Raw genomic sequence first — 19619 nt, forward strand, 5'->3', positions numbered from 1 at the left:
CTAGGCCTTAGACTAAAATAAATTACGTGAAAATGAATAATCACCACATGTACTCTTTTTCGAGTACACTCAACGTTGCAAATATTTTTGAAACTTTGTATGATTTTTGTTCATGTGTGTGTGTTTTTCCTGTCTATCCCAGCCCATTTGCTCTTTTGATTAATCCATTCATTCTCTTCTTCAGTGGAGTTGATGCCCAGTAAATGGGGTCTGGTGATGGACAGGATACTGGTCTTGTCCAGGAGGTTCTCCAACGTTCTTGCCAGAGTTCAATTGTTTCTCTGGAGGCTTTTGGAACTTCACATCCTCAAGATGGTGGCCTTTTTTACTGTGTGGGTTGCACTTGAAGAGGTAATAGCAGGAAGTACAGAAGGAACAGTAGCAGACAAAGAATTAATGAAACACCACACAGCCATCAATTTCTGTTTTTGTTGTTGTACAACTCCTTTTTGCTGTTAGGCTGTGAGATGAATGAGATGCAGTGTACATATATGTGATATTTGGAGACTGTCCTCCAACAAAAGTTGATTGTACAGGTCATTTGTTCATGCAGCAATTATTACCTTTATTTCTTTTTAAAAAATTTGCAACTTCTGTCGTTCAAATAGTTAAGGGCACTTTGAAAACTCGTGTTGACACATCAGCTCGGCATCCTGCTAAAAGGAGTACTGTGACATAATGATAGGATTGTTCAAAACATGTATCCCAGCCCTTTTAGCTGTAACTAAATAGTTTTAGTCAGTGCTCTAAACCAGGAAAGCGTTTTGCCTAACCAAGCTGTCATGACGTGTAAACGGTGAATGAAACCCAGAGAAAAGAAGGAAGGAATGAAAAAAAATGTAATATCATGGTTTAACCAGTGTGTCTTGGCTCCACTGTCCTCCTTAGAGAACTTTGTGGCTTGCCTTAGTCATATTTGAAGATAAAAAGATCAACATGGTCACATCTATGTTAAATGAAAGTGGGCTCTAGTTTAGAGGACATTCCCGTGGTTATTTTTGAACCACATAAACAAATGACCGAATACCTTTGTTCATATTTTTGCATTCTGATTTAAAAGTTGTTCCTTTTCTTTATGTTTCTGCAGCCATCTGTAATGAATCTGGTCCTGGTGGTGTTGTGGTCTCTGGCTATGCCCTATTGTCGCTTCAGGCCTATGGCATCCTGCCTATCGACTGTCTGGGTGTGCGTTATCATTGTCTGTAAGATGCTGTACCAACTCAGTGTTGTCAACCCCGATGAGTACTCCCGTAACTGTAGCAGGGTAAGACACCAAAATCTCATCCCTCAGCAGCTATTTTGGTAACACCGTAGCGCAGATATTTTTGAACTTTTAAGAGGCTTGTTTCGTTTGATTAAAGTTATTAGACCTATGAAATCATAACTTGCAGTGAAAAGTGGTTATTTGTGATTTGCATGTTGTCATTGAGGAGTCTGCATGTTCTCCCTGTGTATGCGTGGGTTCTCTCCAGGTACTCTGGCTTCCTCCCACCGTCCAAAAGCATGCATGTTAGGTTGATTGGTGACTCGAAATTGACCCTAGGAGTGAGTGTGAGCATGTGTGGTTGTTTGTCTCGTTTGTCTCTGTGTGGCCCTGTGATGGACTGATGATCTGTCCAGGGTGTACCCCGACTCTCGCCCGATGACCACTGGGATAGCCTCCAGCCCCCCTGCAACCTAAATGGGATTAAGAGGGTATTGAAAATGGATGGATGTAGTAATTTAGCAGATGATTTTTCCAAAGTGACTTACAAGTCAGGAACACTATTGAATCTTCAATACAGTTAGAAACCTGTTTGCAGCAGTCGATTTTTTTATTCAAATTTCCCATTCCAAATAAGTTCATTTTACATAGCTTGATTAAATTTTTATTAATGAAGTGCATCTGTGCCAGGGTTGGACAATGTAGCTAACAGTTACTTCTGCAGTATGCTCACATATGCTGCATTTTAATGTGACTGTATTCCCTATAAAGTTCACATATATTTCTGTTATAAGTTCTGTTTTTTGATAATATCATGTAGGCATCAGTGCAGTTCTGTATGTACTAATAGTTATGGTACACAGGTCATACAGGTACCCCTCCACCATGCTGCACCACCATGTAAAGACAGGAAAAAAAACAGAAAATACTGGCTTAGGAGTCAGCCTTTAGTATTTTTCCTGCCACTGTAGTTTGGAGGTGGGGGTAATCATTTGGTTGTAATTTACAGTCATGGCCTCTATATGTCATTACAACCTATGCATTGAACACCCAGCCTGTCCCATGAATGAATTGACAAGGTAAAGAATTAAGAAAGACAGAAAAAAGTGCAAGTTACAAGACAACAGATACAAACTACAATTTGGATGTTCTGTTTGGTTTATAGACAATAGCTCATCTTCTGTTAAATTTTAGTATAAAATGTTTGGAATAAAAAAGAAAAGACAACAGGTCATTTAATTTCCATCACTGTCCTGACAGCCTCCTTTTTCTATTTTTTCAATTACAAGTATTGCCATGGAGTCAGAATTGCACTCTTTGTGGACTTGCAAAGTGACAAAACTCCATTAACATAATTATTTTTTATATAACCAATACAACACAATCTCTGAACATTCACAAGCATAAAATTATGTATATGCCAGTTTTTTCTATCTTACTGTCCTTGCTGCCGCAACATTGTGAATTTCACCACTGTGGGACTAATAAAGGACTGTCTTGTCTTGTCTGGTGATCCTAATCATGAATTTCTTGATTTCGCTTTTCTTTTACAGCCTCTAACAAACAATACTAACTTGTTACCAGAGGAGATGATGAACTCTTCACTATATAAGGAGCCAGTGGATCCAGCCAGATGGTTTGGCATCAGGAAAGATGCTACTGCACTGGGATATAGTAAGGTAAATTAAATTCACATTTGATATACCTTGCTTGTAGATCCATGAATGGACAATATAAACATTACCTTGATAAAGCTGTTAAGAAAAGTCCTAAACATCTCAACATTCCACAAAACTACAGTGGTTTGCAAAAGTATTCATACCCCTTAAACTTTTCCACATTTTTGTCATGCTACGGCCACAAACATAGATCTATTTTATTGGAATTTTATGTGAAAGACCAACACAAAGTGGCACACATTTGTGAAGTACAAAGAAAATGATATATAATTTAAATTTTTTTTACAAATAAAAAACTGAAAAGTGCGGTGTGCAAAAGTATTCAGCCCCGTATTTCTCTTGAGTGCAACCAGTTGCCTTCAGAAGCTGCCTGATGGTTGCTGAATCATTGAACGAATATTCAATATTCAACGAATGTTGACCTAATGACTAAATAGAGTCCACCTGTGTGTAATCTAATATCAGTACAAATACAGCTGTTCTGTGATGGCCTCAGATGTTTGTTAAGAGAGTATTGGGGAGCATCATGAAGTTCAAGGAACACACCAGACAGGTCAGGGATAAAGTTGTGGAGAAGTGTGAAGCAGGGTTGGGCTACAAAAAGATTTCCCAAGCTTTGAACATCTCATGGTGTACTGTTCAATCCATCATCCAGAATGGCACAGCTGCAAACCTACCAAGACACGGCCGGCCACCTAAACTTGCAGGCAGAACAAGGAGAGCACTGATAAGAGATGCAGTCAAGAGGTGACTCTGGACGAACTGCAGAGATCCACAGCTCAGGCGGGGGAAGCTGTCCACGAGACGACTGTTGGGCTTTATGGAAGAGTGGCAAGAAGAAAACCATTTTTAAAAGAAAACCTTAAGAAGTCCCGTTTGCAGAAGCCATGCTGGGGGCACAGCAAACATGTGAAAGAAGGTGCTCTGGTCAGATGAGACCAAAATTGAACTCTTTGGCCTAAATGCCAAGGTACATGCCAACATGCATAAAGTTCAAGGGGTATGAATACTTTTGCAAGCCACTTTATTTCATGTAATCCTCTTTGTCTTTTTAGTAAGCACCAGTTTTCCTTGGCAGTACTTGTAATCAGTATTTGTAATGTGGGATGTCCACATTTTAAGATGCTTTTCTAAGATGTTAGATCAGTTCATTGATGAAAATGAGCAGTTTCAGTTACTCTGACCTGCCAGTGTGGCACTAATAACCATGCAGTGCATGCCACTGAGATAGTTTTTTTCCTCAACCAAATTGCTGTCACTTGCACACTGTCAGTCTTAATTATGTCAACGTGCCTTGAGTTTGAGTTGAGTCACCAATCAGACAGGTTGCTCATAGGTGGTTATAAAAGGTTGTGAAAGTTTTAAAAAAGGTCACATTTACTATCAGGGTAGGAAACTAATGAAATCCAAAGAACTCTCTGTGTGCTTCTCTGTGTGCCTCTGTGAGGCATAGAGATATTTGAAAGTATAGACATCCCATGGAACATGATATATGTACAAATGACTGATAATTTCCAAGTCATTAGATTTAAATTTCTTATTTTGAATGATAATATTGAAAGTGCTGAAAGCTTTTGTAGATTTAACCTGATTATCAACTGACTGTGACACATTTAGCTTCAGGCATTCTGTCTTCTAAAGGAAGAACGACGGCACAGTTATTTAGAAAGGTGTCAACTCAGATGGCAGTAAGGGGGGAAGGAACAAATGTATTTGTTTGGAAAGAAAATTGGTTTTGAGGAGTAGGCCTTGGGGGAAAAAAATAAAAAATTAATTGTTACATGATAGTGGCTGAACCACAAGGCCAAAAAAAATAAATTCAACCATTTGAACTGAAAGTGGTCTATGGTCAAGCAATAAAAGTACAAAACTCACAAAAAGTTAAAAGCTCCTTAACTCTTGCCACAGCAACTTACTATCCATAAAGAACACACTTTATAATGTAATTCTCCCCATTCCTGCTTTTATTTAAAGTCATAGTCTTAAAGTTGAATAAAGACATATGTTCTCAAAGAAATCAGTAATCAAATTTGAAAAAAATATAAAAAATTATAGTGAATCTGATCTTTGCCATAATCAACCATTTACAACTAAATAATCCAAAATTCCTTTAAAGGTAACATTTTGTGTAAAAATCCTGTTCTTCCTGTTCCTGGGAGCATATATCAGGTCGTCTGAAGTCACCAGCAGGTGTAAAAACCACAATTTATTTAGTTCCCTAAATAAATTGTGTGAAAGTTTCTCATTTAGCGAGCCGTTCTGATTTTCATTTCTAAAGTACGTCACTCCTTGAGTTGACTCCGCCTCCTCCGCTAAGCCCCGCCCACTCACATCCACCCTGCTGGACGGATGAAGCCAGCTTCTGGTGGAAATGTTCTGCTGTCAGCTGTACTGAGGAGCATGCATCTTCCATCCAGCAGCAGCCTCAGAGGATATAAGAGCCCATTGGATAAACTATATCTGAGGCTAATTTTCCAGCAGAGTTAGCTAAAGAATGTGAATGTGCAGCAGCCACTTTTCATCCCACTGTTTTAACAACTTGGTCCAGTTCAACGCTGGACTGAAGGAACTGAGCCACAAAGAGGATCAGTTCCAACTCTCAGAGCCTGAACTTCAGAGCAGGGAAATGGAAGCATCTGAGAAATAATCCCTCATGGTTTATTTATTGATTTATTTCTTCCTTTAGCAGCAGCTAACACTAACAGCTTAGCTAATGAAGATGACATACACCAACTTCTAAGGAGTTACTGCTGTTCCTTTCTGAAAGATGAACATTATTGTTCCAATATTACTTTGTTAACTGAAGCTTTCTAGCTGAACAGTTCCGTTCTGTAACTCAGACAACCTGCAGCTGTGTGGATAAGGTGTGTTTCCAACACAACACCGGTTGTGCGAAATTCTGTTCCCCTGAAATATTCTGTTCACCTGGTGTTGGGAGCACGTACAACAGCTGGAGAGGCAGATTTTATAGTCTGTACGTCATTTCTAATCAAGTTGTCGGTAAAACGACAAAATTTATCATGTCAAGGTTGTTATTTTATCTCTGAAATTGCAGCCTCCCAGTAGTGTTGGGAACTTTGAGTCTTTTGGCTGAATCGGATCTTTAACTCTCGAACAGTAAATTGAACGAATCTTTGAACGAATCATTTCAATCATTTTTCCAGCAGGTGGCGCTGTAACCCTACTGTGGGCGTTGCACAAAACGGCCACGGTTCTAAACACTTAACACTGAAGGAAACATAGTTTGCTTTAGCTGAGCTGATAAAGTACAATATACAAAATGCCACAAACAATTCAAACCATGTGAAAACCTGGGAAAGCAAATACACAATAAGGTGACTTGTGTCTGTATCCTCCCTGCCATTGTTGTTTAAAGCCCGACACTGACTCAGTAGCTGTCACGTGACAGCTGGTAGAGAACAAGGGAATGTAAAACTCACATTCATTTTGACAATTAGTAACACAATTAAGTGAGAAAAAAGGAACAATAAGGTCCCTAAAATGTTAAATAGTGCATTTATTGTGTCTTATTATTATCATTATTATTATTATTATTATATTATTTTATGGTAGAGTATAACACAAAATCAATATGTTGATATAATTTTCAAAAGTATCTATTCACATTATTACATTATCATTTATCTATTTACACACAACACTATACATATCTACAAGAACCGAAGACCACTAATTAATTATGATTTCATGACAAATGAATGAACATAACAAATCAGACATCATTAATTTCCTCCTTCGTTTCTCTGTCTACAGTAGAGTCCTGTGCGGGACTGTTTTCTTCACCCCGCTCCCGCTGAATTTCTGACCATTACCACCGCAACGTGTGTGTTACACTCCCGCCCGCAGCCGCAAAACTTTGAGAATTTATGCCCGCACAATAAAAGAAATGCATTGATTTTGTGTCTTCTCCCGTCCCGCAGGAAACTTCTCCAAATATCACACTTGCCTTGCTTTGTCTTTGTGCTGTAAAGACCTTCTTTGAGCTTCCTTTCCACATCATTTATTGACATCATGTCGCTAGGCTACATCCCGATCTCACAGTGTTTTTAGCCGCCAGCAGTTGACTCGTGAACGAATCAAAACTGTTTCCTGTGCGAGGAGCCGTAACCCGAGGAGTTGACTCGTGAACGAATCAAAACTGTTTCCTGTGCGAGGAGCCATAACCCGAGGAGTTGACTCGTGAACGAATCAAAACTGTTTCCTGTGCGAGGAGAACGAATCAAAACTGTTTCCTGTCCTGCTGACTGAGCTTATGCAGCTGCCGCCTGCCATGTGGCGACAGAGGGTACTGCATGGAAATGAATGAATCATTTCTGTTTCCTGTCGTGCTGACTGAGTTTATGCAGCAGCCGCCTGTCATATGGGGAGGAAGGGTACTGCGTGAAAACGAACGAATCACTCACTGAAACTACTCGTTACTCCCAAGTCATATAAACGATTAGTTAATATCGAACGAATCGTTCGCGAACGACACATCACTACCTCCCAGTATAAAACGTGTTTTTTCAGTTTGGTGGGGTTTTTTACGCTGAGAGAACCATAATCTTTTCCAATTTGAGTCATGTTCACTTGAACGATAGTTTAACAGATAAGTCAGTCATTGTGTGTTCCCACACATCGTGTTTATTTCCTCTTATTGCTGATATAAAAGGCTGGAAGCTCAGTCTGCTGGACATGAAAATAAAACTTACAAGAAGTTTTATGTTATTCCTGTAAACCACGTTTCTGATGTAAAATGTAAGACATTACTGGATAAATTAAAGAGATTTCCAGTAGCTACCATGACTTTTAATCATTAATGCCAGTTAATGTGCTTTGTGTCTTTAAGCCAGCCTGTTTTTCACCTTTTGAAATATTCTGTTCCCCCCATATCTCGGACAAAGAGGAACCAATCATCTCAAGTTTTTGGTCATTTATTCCACTCATGATACTCAACCATTCCTGTGAATTTGAACACATTTGCTCCTTTCTAACCAAAGTTACTTGGGGGAACCCACAACACCAGTCCTCTCCTCACTCTCGTTGCTACATTGAACGATGTGTACCGCTCACGGTGTGTTAACATTACATTATCGGCATGTTTCTGATTGTTTAATGAGGTTAATATATCCAAAATGTTTAAACGCAGTAATTAACGGTACTCATGCATTACTACGAGTTACGCTGTGCACATCTCCGGCTTGGTCCATTACCGTTGATGAGAAAGCATTGTTTGCTAGCATCTGCTGCTAACTTAAAGCTACATGCTAAACTATTTTCCCTCTGGGATCAATACAGTAACTATCTGTATCTATATATAGAGCTGGAGTGTTTCTGGTCTGACTGGAGGAACAGCTTCATTATGTCTGTGTTACTGCATTAAATCTCAGCAGATGTCCAAGTTTTGATGACAGATAACATACATAAACACGATAGCCAACGTACAAACATACAGAAACTAACCCTTCACTGATGTCCTGTTTAAGTATTGAACCTCTCTGGGAGCTGCTTCTCATGGGCCTGACTGGTTCAAACTGATGTAGTTGCTGAAAACATTCTTCCTACTACAGCTTGCTGAGCAGCGGATCAAAACTTTTCCTTTTCCTTTTTTTGTTGTTTTGTTTTGGAAAAAGCTTCCCAGTGCCACTGAATCTGGCTGGGGCTGGGGATCTTTTAACATGAAGATGACTACTCTAACATGAACCACAGCTAACGTGTCCAGGAGTGGCAGCCTCAACAGTCTTTAAAAAATTGCTCCAAGGATCTACAGAAAACTAACTGTTGATGTCAATGAAGTAGAGGAATATGACATGATCAAATTAAGGCATGGATTTGAGCCAAATTAAAATGTTGTGAAGGGATTTTGAATCTGCACAACATTCTAGAATACACAGACATCATGCAGCTGTTGGCTGGAAGAGTGGTCAAGAATTTCAGACTGTTGAACAGTACCCACTTGAGTGTATCTTTTTTTGAAGGATGCAATAAAAGATTTTGAGGCCATGGATGCATTTTTCTACAGAAAAATGTTTTGCCTATTTATATTTTTGTTTAAAGAATAGTGAACAAGATGATGTGATATTTTCAGTTGTATCAGATTTATTTGTTGTCACTCCGTTAAAGCCAAATGGGAACTGTTGGCTGTTTAAGATGATTTAAAAAAAAAGCTAACAGTTCACATGTGGTGTTGATCAGCACAAGTCAAAGCAAATCTAAAAACAGCTGTGGCTCAGGAGGTGGTGTTCGACCCCCAGCATCGCTAGACAACAAACCCATTCCTTTAATTCAGTTCGTCTATTGATTTGGATTTTGAATGTTTTTTTACAGAACCATTTAATTGTGCTGATGCTGTTGGTCTTTGAGGCAACAGTGTATCGTCACCAAACTCACCATTACCGTCAGCTCCAGCGATCCCCCCCATCCATACCGTGTCTATTCCCCTCAGCAACAAGAGACACGTTACACGATGGGCTCATACCCTGTTTCAAGTACCTACTCAACTTCACCTTTTACAAGTTTGGATTAGAGGTAGGTGTTCATACTGACGTAGATAGGTAAATGCTTCATGATACAAAGTTTGACTGTTTGAATCAGAAGATAATAGAAACCTATTTAACATACCTTCTAAAAGAGTTTACTCCAGCAGTTGTCTTCATGTTATTCAGAAGAAGATGACATGCAACTAGGATTTAATCTTGCAAACTTTCTAGAGCATCATGTTTGTTTTATGCTTTTATTTAATTCAAATCTTATCCTATCCATTTTTTTTAATAAAAGATATGCTTCCTGATGACGGTGAACGTGATTGGCCAGAGAATGAACTTTTTAGTTATAATCCATGGCTGTTGGATGGTTGCAATCTTGGTGAGGCGGCAGCGAGCAGCTATTTCCAGGATCTGGCCCAAATATTGTCTCTTTCTGTCAATCTTCATGATTTACCAGTATCTGCTGTGTGTGGGCATACCGCCTGTTCTTTGTCTCGGTAAGTCCTCATTTCTTTAATTTCTTGTCTAAATTATAAAACATAATTCACACAGCACATATTATCCTTGCATGAATGTGAACATCGCATGTCCACAATATCACTGAATGAATTGGAGCCCTGAGCTCGTTTCCCTGCAACAAGACAGTTGCATCAAGAGATTATGGTTCACATCCATAGCATGTTCCAGGTCTCGAGAAGGATGATCCAGCAGTGCTATTGGCCAAAATCCCAACTAATGTTTGAAACATGTCAAGTATGCCCTCTCATAGTTCCCACAAATCCACTTTAGTTCAGGTAAAGTTGTAGGTATACTGTATGTGTGACTCTGTTACGTTCAGTATCATTAGGGTACAATCAGCATTTGTTGTTATATTTTTATTTCAAGGTCATTAGTTTATTGATTTATTAAGCCAGAGTGCTTGGGGTGCAGTAACACATGCTTTGCAGCTAAAGTGTTATTTACATACAGGGGTAGCTAACTGCACTTTTCAGAGCCCCAGCCCTGCCTCGACTGTGACCCCAAAGAGATGCTGCGCATGTAGGCCTGATGACAAACGGAGAGCAAAGAAGAAGAAATCAAAGGCATTTCTTCACTTGACTTGTAATGTGGAATACGAGACCCCTGACAAATAAAATAGATGAGTTTGGAGTGCAGATGCATACACAGCAGGAATGTCAGCAGTGTTATGTTTAACTGAGGCATGGCCACATGAATATACTGGACTTTGCACCAACAGCTGTGACGTAACTTTTGATATACGCTACAGTTGGAAAGGTGAAAACAAACAAACCTTGAGATGCACCTTTTAAATTGTGCATTAAAAAACGTTGATGAAAACAAAGCTAATATGTGATTTTAGCTACAGGTAGCACACAGCCGTACCTGTGAATGTTGTAAAGATTGTAGCAGTTAGATAAGAGATAAACTGCATTCTCAAACAATCTTGAGCTTGTCCTGATTTCAGGAGAGTAGTGTAAGGATGCATGCCCTGCTGTTAATGTAAGACCTCTGGATTAACAACCACAAATGTCATGACTCATGTAAGTGGGCCAAATACCCAATTATCACAACTATGGCTTTCTGAAGTCTTGTCCAAAGGGGCTGGAAATATTTGTTTTAAACAGTAATTCATATCTGTAACATGAAAAAACTGTTTTGATATCAAGGCTTCCTGCAGCATTTAATAATCTTCCTTTTTATTCATCACAAATGTACAGTAGGCAGTACAGACAGACAGCCCGTCAGTCAGACAGGTGGGGTAGTGTAGGATGGAGATCACTGACGGTAAAAAGGAGGACAGACAGCCCCAGGTCAGACATCAACATGAAGGTTTGATCATCGGCATCTTAAAAAGCTTAATGTATGACCCAACCAGCTGAACCACAGGATGGTTTGCAAAGAAGGCTGGTATTGGCCTCTATAATAGTCAGGTGATTGTGGCCACTTCTGATGCTTAAATTGGGACTATACTGCATGATATTAAATATTTAGTTCACCTAATTCACAGAGACCACATTAACATAGACTGGGATCAGAAAATAGAAGCCACTTACCTCATCTTTTCTGCACACTGGGTATTGGGCATATTTAGAAAAAGCTAAATTAGGTTTAGAATTTTCATGATGAATGAATAATAATAATGAATAAGTTCTTTGAATTTCAGTTTCCTCTGATGGATACTATATGGTGTAGTTAGCTTCTGTATGTGAAAATGATCAAGAATGAGCTAATTTTGAAGGGACAATGTTTCAGTGTACATTTGTAGATACAGTGAGGACTATTCTTTTCATTATTTTGATTCAAAAGAAAACTATTCAATTCAATAATAATTTGCCATGGTAAACTATTATATAAACTACACTATATAGCTCTGCTTATTGTACTAATACTTTTTTTATTTCCTGCAGACTACCCGTGGCGGTGGAACACACAAGTGTTGATGAATTCAGCTCTCATTAAATGGATCTATCTGCCTGACTTCTACACGGTGCCTAACTCCAAAAATCTTATAGGTCAGTATGTGTGCCTGTATACAGTATCTGTGAGTCATCCGTGAGAACAGGTCTCAGTTTTTAAGTCCCATTTATGGTTGCACATATTTGCAAAGTGCTGTTCAACCTAATCTTTGCTTTCAGTCTTTGCCGATGTGGTGTGCATTCACAAAGAAGTACTTCCATCAATAAAACACATCATACAATGTCTGTGCTTTCCTTTCTGAGGAAATACAGTTTGTCACACCAATCTGACTAATTCGATATTTGACTCGGCTTCCTATCACAAGCTGAATTCTGTATTGGTAGTTTGATAGAGTTTGAGATTGGAGGCATAAACCAGGGTTCCAGGAAGAGGATGATGAGTTGTTTTTCTCCACAGCGGACTTTGTGCTGCTGATGTGTGCATCCCAACAGTGGAAGGTGTTTGAGTTTGAGCACACAGAGGAGTGGATGGTTCTAGCAGGAGAAAACACCGACGCACCTGAACCAATGGAGGGTCGACTGTTTAACCCTGCACCTAACTTCATCAACTGCAGGTAAATGCAGTGTTTCTCTGTGTCTGTCCCTCACAGCTGAAACAGCTGCACTCATGCTGTCAAAAGCTTTAAGTTACTTACACTTACTGCTTACAAACAGATTGAGATAATTCAAGATAATTCGATCTGTCTCAATGCATACTCAAGAGTTATCTGAAACATTGTTGATCAAAATCTTACAAACGTAATTATCAAACTGTGCACAAGAGAAGAAAATGGCCACATGAACTTGACTCCCCAATAGCTAGTTAAAGACTCTGTAAGTCCTTTTAATGGGCAGATAGGAAACAGATGTCAAGAGCTAATGGGAATTTTTAGGGAACTGGAACAACACAAGACCCCGATGGTCCATCCTGCTCCTTGTGTCTACAGTTGGTTTTTTTGGTTTTTATTCAGGAAAAACTTGTCAGGAACGGTGGAGGAGGTAGGACCCAGATGCAGCTCTTTCAATTCAAAAAAAGGTTTATTTCCAAAAACAAAAACAGGGAGCAAGGCAAACCAGAGGATGCGGCAGAGCCAGATTCAAAAATGCTTAAACTGTGAATTAATATTAAACAAAACTATGAATTAATACTTGAATAAGACTATGACTATGAATAATGGACTATGATTTGCTATGACAAGACTATGAGGCAGGAACCCAGACTTAGCTTTTCGTGAATTTGGCATGAAAGGGAAGTGAGTATTCTACAATGAATGAAAGGAAACCAGGAGACTAAATGCTGTGGAGGGAGTGATTAGTGAAAGAGTGCAGCTGATGACAATGAAACAGGTGACGTGAGTGAAGCTGATGGCAGGGGAGAAACATGACAAGAACTGAATCTAAAAACATGACAAAAACCTGAAAACATAACAAATGACCTGAAAACAAGATTTAACAAAACATGAGCTGTGACAAAACTCCCCTTTTTCTGAGGGAAAAACCAATTTACAGAAAAGTTCAGATTCAGTTGTATGCTCTGTACAACAGAAATTTGTAAAAGCTTTGATTATTTCTACCACATATAATAGATGTGGGTTTGGTAGGGGGTCCTAAACTAAGATAACAATGTTTATTATAATATATTATATACTATTTTTCAGTATAGTCAGAAATATTGCTGATCTTGTTTCAGATATCCTATTTATATGTATTATATACATGAAATATGTGTGAAGAAGTAGACACTTTTGAAGAATTTAAACTTATTCACTATTTCTGGTTTTGGGAAGGATCCAGATACCACCAAATTCACAAGTTTAACACATCCAAGCTTTGTTCCTGCCTGTGGTGGAGTGAGGGCCCTGTCTTTCTAGCTCTTGCAGCTCTGGGGTTAGTGATGAATCTGGCGATTTTTGCAACTTTGGATGTAGGCTACACAACCCAAAATGAATGAAACTGTCTCGTGAGGAAGTAGCTGGAGGTAAATGAGGTCACACTGAACTGGCTGTTTAGAGGGCATAAAGTTACTGGACTAGAAACGTTGTAAGTACTTTTTTCTTGCAAGAAAGCAAAAAAGTGTAAACACGGACAAAGAGAACAGAACAGAATAGGAATAAAACATGTTATTGACAGGAACGATCACAGAGACAAAACAAAGACAAGCTGCATGTCAGTTGTTTCATATAACTAAAAGTTGTATGTGGGTGTGTCTGAAGCTTCTCAAACCAATTAGATTAGTTATGCAAGGGAAGGAAAACCTTATTTGAAATGGAAATTGAAAAATACTGTTTTCATCCCTGTAGCGTTCTCACGATTGAATGAATTTAATATTCATTACCTTCGTTGGGGCACCACCTCTCGGTCAATAGGGAGGAAAAAGAATTAAGATTCAGTCTCAAAGTGCTTCTTCAGGAGTTCTCGCTTGAATAGACCGAAATTACTTCAAGAAGCATTCAACCACGACTAGTTAACAAATAGGGGTTATTTATTGAACATTCACAGAAACATGAACCTTAAAAATGCAGTCTGAACAGGATGTAATAACAACTTAATCAGTGGCGTTTAGCACACATTTTGGCTTCCGAGAGGGCATTTGAGGGCAGTTTAGCACACGTTTTGGCTCCCAAGGTGTCAGTTTAGCACGCAATCTGTCTCCCAAGGGGTCAGTTTAGCACACATTTTGGCTCCCGAGAGGGCAGTTGAGGGCAGTTTAGCATGCGTTTTGGCTCCCAAGGGGGCAGTTGAGGGCAATATAGCACACGTTTTGGCTCCCAAGGGGGCAGTTGAGGGCAATATAGCACACATTTTGGCTCCCAAGAAGGCACTTAAGCACGCGTTTTGGCTCCCAAGAGGGCAGTGGAGGGCACTTAAGCACGCATTTTGGCTCCCAAGGAGGCACTTAAGCACGCGTTTTGGCTCCCAAGGAGGCACTTAAGCACGCATTTTGGCTCCCAAGAGGGCACTTTAACACACGTTTTGGCTCCAGAGAGGTTAGTTTAGCACACGTTTTGGCTCCCAAGGGTGCACTTAAGCATGCGTTTTGGCTGCCAAGAGGGCAGTTTAGCATGTGTTTTGGCTCCCGAGGGGGCAGTTTAACACACATTTTGGCTCCCAAGGGGACACTTTATCACGCATTTTGGCTCCCAAGAGGGCAGTTTAGCATGCGTTTTGGCTTCCGAGACGGCACTTTAGCACGCGTTTTGGCTCCCAAGAGGACACTTTAGCACGCGTTTTGGCTCCCAAGGGGACACTTTAGCACGCATTTTGACTCCCAAGAGGGCAGTTTAGCATGCGTTTTGGCTTCCGAGACGGCATTTTAGCACGCGTTTTGGCTCCCAAGAGGACACTTTAAAACACGTTTTGGCTCCTGAGGGGGCAATTTAGCATGTGTTTTGGCTCCCAAGAGGGCACTTTAACATTCAATTTATTTATATAGCGCCAGATTACAACAATTGTCATCTCAAGGCACTTAAGTAATATATTCCAATTCAAGCCAATTGGAATTCAATTCATTGTAATCATGATCCAATTCATTCATATAGAGCCAATTCAAAAAATAATATCCTAGCTAAGGAAACCAACAGATTGCACCAAAACTTGTCTTCAGTCCAATCTCCCGTCCTGGAAAGGAACGACTCCCTTTTAACAGGAAGAAACCTCTGGCAGAACCAGGAAGAAACCTCTGGCAGAACCAGAACCAGGAAGAAACCTCTGGCAGAACCAGACTCAGGAAGGGTGGCCATCCGCCTCGACCAGCTGGGGTTTGAGAAGACAGAAATGAGGGAAAAGAGGGGGGAAAAACACCATAACACCATTCAAAGGATACCTGTTGGAACAGGGAAACACAAGTTAATAACCACAATAATGTCACATGTACATAATATCATTTGAGAAAGTAAACAAGGGGAAAAAGAGGAAAGGTCAAGGGTGTGATTAAGGCAGTGAGTAGGTCTGTGAACACTTTGAGAAAATCCAATAGAGTCTAAAATAGAATTAAAGTTAATATTTAGGCTGTCATTTTCAACATCTACATGAATATTAACTTCACCCACTACAATGACAGAAACTCAGAATAAGGGCCAGGCAGACGATACACAACAACAAACACAAGAGGTTTTTGTGATTTCCACTTTGGGTGGGAAAAATCAGAGATTCAAAAGAGCTAAAACTAATCTTGGGTCTAGCACTGATTAGTAACCGTGATCTGAAGATAGCTGCCACTCCTCCTCCTCTGCCTGTGGTTGGAGGAACGTGAACATTTAAATAGTCAGAAGGAGTTGATTCATTAATGCTAACATGATCCTCCTGCTGCAGCCAGGTTTCTGTAAAACAAAATATATCAATATGATGATCACAAATCAAATCATTCACTAACAGAGACTTCGGAAGGAGAGATCTAATATTCAGCAAACCACATTTAATAGTTTGATGCTTTTGTTCAGTTAAAGTTTTTCATTTCTAGAAAAGAGATCCGCTCCTTCCAAAGTGGGATGGATGCCGTCTCTCCTCATCAGACCAGGTTTTCTCCAGAAAGATTGCCAATTATCTATGTAGCCCACGTTGTTTGCTGGACACCATCTAGACAACCAGTGATTGAATGAGGACATGCGGCTAAACATGTCATCACTGGTCAGATTTGGCAGGGGTCCAGAGAAAACTACGGAGTCCGACATTGTTTTGGCAAAATTACACACCGATGCAACATTAATTTTAGTGACCTCCGTTTGGCGTAACCGGGTGTCATTACGGCCGACGTGAATAACTATTTTACCGTATTTACACTTATCCTTAGCCAGCAGTTTTAAATAGGATTCTATGTCGCCCGCTCTGGCCCCTGGAATGCATTTGACTATGGTCGCTGGTGTCGCTAATGCCACGTTTCTGACTATAGAGCTGCCAATTACCAGGGTTTTCTCCTCAGCCGGTGTGTCGCTGAGTGGGGAAAATCTATTTGAAACGTGGACAGGTTGATGGTGAACCACAGGCTTGACTTTAGGACTATGACTCCTCTTCCTGACAGTCACCCAGCCACTCTAGGGTCCCGGCTGCTCGGGATCTGCTCGGGGACGACTAACAGAGCTAGTTAGGCTCGGTGGCTCTGCACTGGCTAAAGGGGCCTGGCTCGCTATCGGGTGGTTTTCAACGGTGCAGAGCCGAGCTTCCAATTCAGATAACCTTGCCTCCAAAACTACAGAAAGACTACATTTGTTACATGTACCATTACCACTAAAGGAGGCAGAGGAGTAACTAAACATCTGACACACAGAGCAGGTGAAAGCAGGAGATAGAGGAAGAGAACTGGTAGACATGCTAAGCTGGAGAACCCGACACATCACTAAAAAGTCCATCCATCCATCATCTGCCGCTTATCCGGGGGTCGGGTCGCGGGGGCAGCAGCTTGAGTAGAGAAACCCAGACGTCTCTGTCCCCGGCCACTTCCTCCAGCTCTTCCGGGGGGACCCCGAGGCGTTCCCAGGCCAGCCGAGAGACATAGTCTCTCCAGCGTGTCCTGGGTCTTCCCCGGGGTCTCCTCCCAGTAGGACGTGCCCGGAACACCTCCCCAGGGAGGCGCCCAGGGGGCATCCTAACCAGATGCCCGAGCCACCTCATCTGGCCTCTCTCAATGCGGAGGAGCAGCGGTTCTACTCCGAGCCCCTCCCGGATGACTGAGCTTCTCACCCTATCTCTAAGGGAGAGCCCAGACACCCTGCGGAGGAAACCCATTTCGGCCGCTTGTATTCGCGATCTTGTTCTTTCGGTCACTACCCACAACTCGTGACCATAGGTGAGGATGGGAACGTAGATTGACCAGTAAGTAGAGAGCTTCGCCTTCTTGCTCAGCTCCCTCTTCACAACGACGGGTCGGTGCAGAGCCCGCAGCACTGCAGACGCCGCACCGATCCGCCTGTCAATCTCCCGCTCCATTCGTCCCTCACTCGTGAACAAGACCCCGAGATACTTGAACTCCTCCACTTGGGGAAGGATCTCATTCCCGACCCGGAGAGAGCATTCCACCCTTTTCCGGCTGAGAACCATAGTCTCGGATTTGGAGGTGCTGATTCTCATCCCAGCCGCTTCACACTCGGCTGCGAATCGCTCCAGTGAGAGCTGAAGGTCACGGCCTGACGACGCTAACAGAACCACATCATCTGCAAAAAGCAGAGACCCGATTCTGAGGTCGCCAAATCGGACACCCTCAACGCCCTGGCTGCGCCTAGAAATTCTGTCCATAAAAGTTAGGAACAGAATCGGTGACAAAGGGCAGCCCTGACGGAGTCCAACTCTCACCGGAAACGTATCCGACTTACTGCCGGCAATGCGGACCAAACTCTGGCACCGGTCATACAGAGACCGAACGGCCCCTATCAAGGGGTCCGGCACTCCATATTCCCGGAGCACCCCCCACAGGACTCCACGAGGGACACGGTCGAACGCTTTCTCCAAGTCCACAAAACACATGTAGACTGGTTGGGCGAACTCCCATGCACCCTCCAGGATCCTGCCGAGGGTATAGAGCTGGTCCACTGTTTCACGGCCAGGACGAAAGCCACACTGCATCTCCTGAATCCGAGGCTCGATTATCCGACGGATCCTCCTCTCCAATACCCCCGAATAGACCTTACCAGGGAGGCTGAGGAGTGTGATACCCCTATAGTTGGAACACACCCTCCGGTCCCCCTTTTTAAAGAGGGGGACCACCACCCCAATCTGCCAGTCCAGAGGCACTGTCCCCGATGTCCACGCGATGCTGCAGAGGCGTGTCAGCCAAGACAGCCCTACAACATCCAGAGCCTTGAGAAACTCAGGACGGACCTCATCCACCCCCGGGGCCTTGCCACCGAGGAGCTTTTTGACCACCTCGGCAACCTCAGCCCCAGAAATGGGAGGCCCCGTCTCCGAGCTCTCCGACTCTGCCTCTTCCGAGCACGTGTTGGTAGGATTGAGGAGTTCCTCGAAGTACTCCCCCCACCGACTCACAACATCCCTAGTTGAGGTCAGCAAAGCCCCGTCCCCACTGTAAACAGTGTTGACTGTGAGCCGCTTCCCCCCCCTGAGACGCCGGATGGTGGACCAGAATCTCTTCGAGGCCGTCCGGAAATCGTTCTCCATGGTCTCACCGAACTCCTCCCAGGCCCGAGTTTTTGCCTCAGCAACCGCCGAAGCCGCGGCCCGTCTGGCCTGTCGGTACCTATCAGCTGCTTCCAGGGTCCCACTGGCCAAAAAGGCCCGATAGGACTCCTTCTTCAGCTTGAAGGCCTCCCTCACCACTGGTGTCCACCAGCAGGTTCGAGGGTTGCCGCCACGACAGGCACCGACCACCTTACGGCCACAACTCCGATCAGCTGCCTCGGCAATGGAGTCACGGAACATGGCCCATTCGGACTCAATGTCCCCCACCTCCCCCGGGATATGGTTGAAGCTCTGCCGGAGGTGGGAGTTAAAGCTCCTTCTGACGGGGGATTCTGACAAACGCTCCCAGCAGACCCTCACAATACGTTTGGGCCTACCAGGTCTGATCGGCATCCTCCCCCACCAGCGGAGCCAACTCACCACCAGGTGGTGATCAGTTGACAGCTCCGCCCCTCTCTTCACCCGAGTGTCCAGGACATACGGCCGCAAGTCCGATGATACAACCACAAAGTCGATCATCGAACTGCGGCCAAGGGTGTCCTGGTGCCAAGTGCACATATGGACACCCTTATGTCTGAACATGGTGTTCGTTATGGACAGTCCATGACCAGCACAGAAGTCCAACAACATAACACCACTCTGGTTCAGATCGGGGGGGGCCGTTCCT

The 19619-nt window shown here is 42.4% G+C and overlaps 1 protein-coding gene across 1 annotated transcript in view; it reads left to right on the forward strand.

The window, feature by feature from the left end:
* piezo1 (piezo type mechanosensitive ion channel component 1 (Er blood group)) overlaps positions 1-19619 on the forward strand; it is a 162628-nt gene that overhangs the window by 95273 nt on the left and 47736 nt on the right. The window contains exons 18-24 of the mRNA XM_072391535.1: positions 185-351; positions 1088-1264; positions 2758-2883; positions 9211-9411; positions 9661-9865; positions 11777-11881; positions 12243-12399. Of these exons, the coding sequence (XP_072247636.1) occupies positions 185-351; positions 1088-1264; positions 2758-2883; positions 9211-9411; positions 9661-9865; positions 11777-11881; positions 12243-12399 (1138 nt within the window). The remainder of the gene's footprint in view (positions 1-184; positions 352-1087; positions 1265-2757; positions 2884-9210; positions 9412-9660; positions 9866-11776; positions 11882-12242; positions 12400-19619) is intronic.

This window comes from Leuresthes tenuis, unplaced genomic scaffold (genome assembly GCF_036924035.1).
Source record: "Leuresthes tenuis unplaced genomic scaffold, fLeuTen1.0.hap1 SCAF_8, whole genome shotgun sequence".
NCBI lineage: Eukaryota > Metazoa > Chordata > Actinopteri > Atheriniformes > Atherinopsidae > Leuresthes > Leuresthes tenuis.